Genomic DNA, 7,445 nt, shown 5'->3' on the forward strand with positions numbered 1-7,445 from the left:
GAACTCTTATCTAGAAATATGTCTCTTCACCTGTGTTTGCAGCTGGCCTCATGAAAGTTCAAGAAAGAGTGATCCAGGGACGCCTGGGTGGCTCAGTTGGTTAAGCGGCTGCCTTCGGCTCAGGTCATGATCCCAGCGTCCTGGGATCGAGTCCCACATCGGGCTCCTTGCTCAGCGGGGAGCCTGCTTCTCCCTCTGCCTCTGCCTACCACTCTGTCTGCCTGTGCTCATGCTCGCTCCCTCTCTCTCTCTCTCTAACAAATAAATAAATAAATAAAAATCTTTAAAAAAAAAAAAGAAAGAAAGAAAGAAAGAGTGATCCATCCCAAATGAGAGATAGTGAATAAGACTAAGTTATCCGAGCCCCACTGCTTTAGTCTGAGAACCTGAGACCATTAATCCCTGTGTCATGTATTTGATGCCCATTTCAGTGCAAGCAGTATCTGACACTAAAAGGGGATCATCTGTTTAATGCAGGGGTTCTTAACCCAGGATCCTTGGACCCTACTGGCAAGAGATCTCTGGGAAGAATTGAATTGGGTCTGTGAGTTTGAATGGCAAAGCAAACAAAATCTTTATTTAAACTAACCTCTAAATGAAATTTAACATTCCCTTGAATTTTGAACCTAGGCAGTAAACCACAGAATTTATTATTATTATCATTACTAATACCACCTGGGACTTTATCATCAATAGAAATCACAGATATTTTTCAGAGGTACCTTGGGTGGCTCACTCCATTAAGCGTCTGACTCTCGATTTCGGCTCAGGTCATGATCTCAGGGTCGTGGGGTCCAGCCTCATATCAGACTCAGCAGGGAGTCCGCTTGAGATTCTCTTTCCTTCTCCCTCTGCCCCTCCCCCCAACTTGTGCGCTCTCGCACACTCTCTCTCTCTCTAATCTTCAAAAAAAATCACAGATATTTTCATAGCATATTATAGTTATCTCAAATATTAAGATTGCAGATATATCAAAGTATCATTTATACTTACCACTACTCTAAAGTAAGATGGTATTAGACCTTCTACTAAATTTTGTTAATGTGTCAATAAAGAAGCATATATATCTTGCTATATCACAAACTTGGTTAACATTTTGATAATTTTATTTCCAATACAATTTTTATTTCCTCTGTAATCCTTTATATTTTATTTATTTTAAAATAAAATTATTCTGAGATGGGGTCCATAGATTAATCAAAGGAATCCAGGGCACAAGAATCTTTGTGAATTTAAGAAAACCTGTTTACTCACAAGTTCTCATGAAAGCATTTATTTTATTTTGCCGAAGATAATGATGAACCATCCTTCAAAATATCCAGACGTTCATTTACTTGTGAGTTCAAACTTTTCCCAATTCCTAAGACTGGTCATGTGCAGATCACTGGGCCCAAGAGCATTTTTTAGAGATCAGGAATGGTTTGAACTAAGTTGCCCGCACTGGTATCTGTTAGACTTCTCAGCAACCGAGGCCCATAAATTCCTTTCTCACTGTGCTAATCTGAGCTAGGTTTTTGGCCTTGAACCCAATTGGCTTCTGAGTAACATGGAATCCCTTTGTATTGGCTGGGGTCACTGGGGATAGAGGAAGGTGGGGACCGTGCCGATACCTACGAAGCAGCGTTAATAACTGCATCAGGTTGGGCCTGATGAACTTGGTGTCCCCCTATCAGCAGAACACTAATAACACAAAAGTCCTGCCCCCCAGGTCCATCATGAGGTTCCCCCACAAGGGTCATTCAGTCAGTTTCCAGGTAGTCGAGACTGCAGGTACTTTTAAACATGTTGTTTCATTTAATCCTCACAAGAACCTCTCCGGGTGTCTCATCATTTCCAACCTTTACAGACCAGGAAGAGGGAGGCGGGCAGGGGAAGGATCAGAAATCAACTAACTTGCCCCCCCAGTCTCCAACTCCTCTATTTTTATTCTTTTGTGCATAGAATTCTTCCCCTTGACAAATCCACCTGCAATTCCAACGAGCCCTTTAAGCCTCAGTTCAGCTACCACTTTCAGTGTTCTCAGATCCCAAAAATAAACCTCTTATGGTTTTCTGATACCTTAGGAAACCTCTTGCTAATGGACACAAGTCAAGACACAGCACAGAATAAGTCAAGACACAGCACAGAAGCTCACAGGCACAGTTCAAAGCTCTGGCGGCTTCATGCTGAGATGCTGAGTACAGCTCTGGGAAGGCGCTTGGTGGGGCCACTCTTGCTGTTGGGGGTGGGTCCTTGTGGCCTCTCCAATGGCTCCCTGCACACCGAAGTCTGACCTCTGCTTTCACTTTCACCTTTTTTTCATAGAGCAAAAGTCCTTTTCAGATTTCTTTTGGTTTGCCGTTTACAAGAACAGGCATTTAACGTAGGTCATTCATAAAAGTCAAGTGGCATAAGACAAACTTCCAGAAAGCAGGGGATACCTCTACAGCCCTCCATGCTCTTCCCCCTTTCAGTACCTGGCACATACCTCCAACAGTAACACCTAATGCACTGTGCTTCTCTGTTTATTCTCATCTACTTCCTTCTACAATGTTTTTGCTGAGGGAAGGAATATTTTATATCCCAAGTACTCAGGACAACATAGTAAATGTTTGAAGAGAATACCAGCATTGGTCACCAACTATACATTGGCTTTAAGGGCTGGAATTTGCTTATTTCATTTTTTAAGATTTTGTTTATTTATTTGTCAGAGAGAGCACAAGCAGGGGGAGCAGTGGCTGAGGGAGAAGCAGGATCCCCACCGAGCAGGGAGCCTGATTCTGGACTCAATCCCAGGACCCTGGGATCATGACCCAAGCTGCAAAGGCAGATGCTTAACTGACTGAGCCACCCACGTGTCCCGGAATCTGCTTAACTTAAAGTGTATTCCTCATCCTTCACAATTCAGGGCAATTAAACAAGGACTCACTGAAAGCTACACTATCGTAGGTACTACAAATACAGACAACACCAGACCCTGTCTTAAAGAAGTTTACTTTCTAGGGGGTAGTGTCACATGTAAATATAGTTTCACTGGGATTTGATTAACTATACTAGAGGTATCTATGAGAAAGGAAGAATTCATAGGGGAATGAAAATGGCAGAGAAAGGTTTTGGGGGGAAATTTTCAGAAGATGCTATGTGAATTGATTCACACCAGAAGAGAGGAGTAGCAGGGGTACCTGGGTGGCTCAGTGGTTAAGCCTCTGCCTTCGGCTCAGGTCATGACCTCAGGGTCCTGGGATCGAGTCCCACATCTCTCTACTCAGCAGGGAGCCTGCTTCCCCGTCGCTCTCTCTGCCTGCCTCTCTGCCTACTTGTGATCTCTGTCTGTCAAATAAATAAATAAAATCTTTAAAAAAAAAAAAAGAAGAGCGGAGTAGGAGGCGCCTGGCTGGCTCAGTGGGTTAAGCCTCTGCCTTCAGCTTGGGTCGTGATCCTGGCCAGGGTCCTGGGATTGAGCCCCGAGTTGGGCTCATCTGCTCAGCGGGGAGCCTGCTTCCCCCTCTTTCTCTCTGCCTGCCTCTCTGCCTACTTGTGATCTGTCTGTCAAATAAATAAGTAAAATCTTAAAAAAAAAAGAAGAAGAAGAGAGGAGTAGCATACTTAAATCCCTGGTATGGAGAGAGAGATATATAGAGACAGGGAACAAAATCAGCGAGCAGAAAGCTGAGGACAGAAACCTAGGGAACAGCTAGGGTGTGCACAGGGCAAGCAATCCATGAAGGAACTCTAAAAAAAAAAAAAAAAGTGTGAGTAGAATCAGGAGAGTGATCAAGACAAGGGAAGGAGGACTTTAAAACTGCAAAACCAGTAGTGCCAAAGGCAACCAAAGGGCAAATGAAGCCTAAAAGAGTATCCAATGGATTTAGCAACCAGAAAGTCCTTCGTAACCTTGGCAAGAGCAAGTTTAATGGAGTGGTGGAGGAAGCAGAAGCCAGACTGCAGTGAAGTGGTAAGTGAATGAGTAAAAAATCAGTGTGGCCACTGGCCAAAGAGGGGAAAAGCAAAAGGGCAGTAGCTGAAGGGAGATGGGGTTTTAAGAACATATTTTTTTAGTCCTAGCCTAATTTCTTCCTTTCTACCCCACATTCCTCCCGATGGACAACTTTCCATTTAGACCTCTAAAATCCCCACTGTGCTGTCAGCAAGCTCCTTAAGGACGAGTCTTGTGCCTGAAGTGTCTCTTTCTTCCACACAGTTCCCTGCACATGGTATAAGTTCAATCTCTGTGGAATGAATGAATGTATATATTCCACACGGGTGATGAGGAACTGAAGGGCTCTACTGGATACAGTTCACTTTCTTTCAAGGGAATTTGTGGTTGTCTGAAAACTCAAGAGCACCTTCTACCCAGAGGGCCTTGTCTCCTTGATGCTTTTAAATTTCTGACCCGGGGAGGCAGATGTAGATCGGCCCAGAATAGAATTTACAGATGACCAGAAAAATAGATCTATAAAGATTCAAGCATCCCTTTATTCCCAGAAGCTGGAACTGGCAGGTCAATGTTAGACTCAGGGTACTGCCACGGCAGTTCCTCTTTAAGCTGCCTGGCTTCAGTTTTCTCACTGGCAACTTGAAGATGCCTATAATAGCATCGACCTCTTCAGGCCCAAGCATAAATCAGACACCGCATGTTTAGAGCTTTTCATAGTGCTTGGCAGAATGATGCTTTTATGTTAAAGATAAAATACTACTAAAATGAATAAAAATATTACTAAAGGGAATGAGTTCAAAAGAGTTGGGTAAAAGTCAAAGCTTATTTATTTTTTTTTAAAGATTTTATTGATTTATTAGAGAGAGACACAGCTAGAGAGGGAACACAAGCAGGGAGAGTGGGAGAGGGAGAAGCAGGCTTCCCGCTGAGCTGGGAGCCCGACGCAAGGCTCGATCCCAGGACGCTGGGACCATGACCCTAGCCGAAGGCAGATGCCCAACAACTAAGCCACCCAGGCGCCCCAAAACTTATTTTAAATACACAGAGAAAAACTCGTTAGAAAACGTTTTTTAAAAAGTGAATGAATGATCAGCCCCAATTTAACTTATTTTATAAATTCACCTTTTCGTTGATCAGGTTTACTTAAAAATCTATTTCAGGGGCGCCTGGGTGGCTCAGTGGGTTAAGGCCTCTGCCTTCCGCTCAGGTCATGATTCCAGGGTCCTGGGATCGAGACCCGCATCGGTCTCTCTGCTCAGCAGGGAGCCTGCTTCCCCCTCTCTCTGTGCCTGCCTCTCTGCCTACTTGTGATCTCTGTCTGTCAAATAAATAAATAAAATCTTTATTTAAAAAAAAATCTATTTCAGAGTTTCACCTATCGGAGTGGACCTGCCCATAAAGTCAGTTAACGGTCCTTAGCTGGTGGGGAAAGTGGGGAGGGGACGAGCCAAGGTGTTGCATTAATTTCCTGGCCAGCCTCTAGGGCTTGCATAAGAGTATCCTTGGGTATGCAGTTTCTGTTCTATTGAAAATTCGGCTCCAGCTCCTCGATGCAACACTTGTAGAAGCACCACCGGTGCAAATACTAGTCGTTTCAAAAGCCTTTGCCCCAGCAACCAGGCCGTGCAAGGGCAGGAGCTGTCCCGAAGCAAACTAGGGTGTGGGGATCGAGACTGCAACCTCCTTCTCAGCCCCGAGGGCCTCACGCACCAACTGGGCGGGCGCTCCCGCCACCCCTGCCCCAAGGCGTCGGGTTCCCTGCCAGTGGGAAGCGCCAGTCCCAGACGAGAATAGCAGGCAAATAGCAGGCAAACGAGCGGGATGCGAGGGGTTCTGAGCAGGGCAGAGGCCCTCTAACCTTTCCCGGTTAAGGTGACTGCACCGTGAGCTGAAACCAAATCTTCAGTCACCGGAAAGGTTAATGTAAATGTCAGAGGCCTCAGCAGGAGGAGGGGAGGGAAGGGGAGGGGAAGAAAGGAGGGAGGAGGAGAAAGAAGGGCGGGGCAGGTGGCAGAGGGTCGGTCCTCCCAAGGTCAAGTTCCACTCGCCCGCCCCCCCGGGGAGTCGATCTAGCAGCTCGGCGGAGGCCGGTGGCCGCCTTCCAGCACGCAGCGACCTCCGCGGGGCCTGCCGGTCGCGAAGCGCGAGCGCAGAGGGGCGGGGGGGTGGAGACTGGGGCAGCCGCGCGCGGAAGTGGCCGGGCCGAGCGCGGCAGGGGGCGGTCGGGCGACACGGGCCGCACGTCGCGCACGGCCCCGCGCCGGGTGCACGCCACGGAGCAGTCGGCGCGTCCCTTACCCCGTTGGCGGCGGCGATGCGGACGATGAGCTGGATGGCCTCCTTCATGTAGAACCTGCCGTCCCCGCCCACCACCAGGGTGGCCTCCTGCCGCTGCGCCGGCTCCACCGTGGAGATGATACTCTGGATGAAATTCTCCGCGTAGTTGGTGCTGCTCTGAAACACCTTCACCCGCTTCCGCAGCCCGCTCGTGCCCGGCTTCTGGTCCGGGTACGCCTGGGTCTTAACCGTCACAATCTTCACCATGGTGGCGACTCGCTTCCTGGGGCCGGAGCTGACTCTGCTAACCGTGGGGCGGCCGGAGCTGTGGCTGCTGCTGCTCTGGGGTGAGGGTTCGGACGGGGTAGGGGCAACGCCAGCTCTCTCGCCTGCGCCCGGCCCTCCTCCTTAAAGGGACAGGGGACGGGGCCCTCCCTCCGCCGCTGGCCCCACTTTTCAGGTCCCGGGGGGAGGGAGCGCCCACCTCCAAGCCTCCAGTGCAGTGGGTGGAGCCTCTCTCATTTCCCCATCCCACCCCACCCCCGTAAGCCAATCCACTATAAAACGAAATCCGCCGCTCCTCCCCTAACTGGAAGGGCAGAACCTGGCGTAGGGGCTCTGTCCTAGGGCAGGAATTGGAGGAGTGGGAAAATTGGGGGAGTCTAATGATTTCCTGTGGTTTGGCTAGAGTAGCATGTGTAAATAACTTTCTGGAAACCTGTTCTGAGGGATAGAAGTGCCAGCCTTAGGTAGATTCATGACTATTCTTTATATTCTCCAAATATTGGAGTATTTGTATCAGAAAAAGGAGTCAACTCCGAAGGTCTAATTCGACCTGCTACCTTCCGTGTGATTACTTATGGACTAAACCCTTTTCTTGCACGCTTGCGGTGGGTATACTGATAACTAGGGTTTATTCAATATGTTTCTAATCCTTGCTAAAGTACAAGATTTATTTTTCCCTATTTCAGGCTTACAAAACTGAGATTCAAAAAATTAAATGGCTTATCAGGGCCAGAGAGATAAGTATACACAGGAGGCCAACTCAGGTGGGTGTGGCTCCAAAACCGGGGCTCTCACCATGATTTGCCTGTGTCACCAGGTTTGATAACTAGGAAATAAATGTACAGGGAGGCCTTGATAAATATATGCACAAATACGAGGTAAGGCTAAGTGTAATATAATTCATCATCAAATAAGCCAGTTAGTTATTCACAGAATAGAAATTTGATGAAGAGATGAAAGACTGAAA

At 47.5% G+C, this 7,445-nt stretch overlaps 1 protein-coding gene across 1 annotated transcript in view; it reads right to left on the reverse strand.

The window, feature by feature from the left end:
• PGM1 (phosphoglucomutase 1) overlaps positions 1-6,663 on the reverse strand; it is a 62,857-nt gene extending 56,194 nt beyond the window's left edge. The window contains exon 1 of the mRNA XM_047726303.1: positions 6,215-6,663. Within this exon, the coding sequence (XP_047582259.1) occupies positions 6,215-6,460 (246 nt within the window). The 5' untranslated portion in view covers positions 6,461-6,663. The remainder of the gene's footprint in view (positions 1-6,214) is intronic.
• Between the last annotated feature and the right edge of the window lie 782 nt (positions 6,664-7,445).

This window comes from Lutra lutra, chromosome 4 (assembly GCF_902655055.1).
Source record: "Lutra lutra chromosome 4, mLutLut1.2, whole genome shotgun sequence".
Lineage (NCBI taxonomy): Eukaryota > Metazoa > Chordata > Mammalia > Carnivora > Mustelidae > Lutra > Lutra lutra.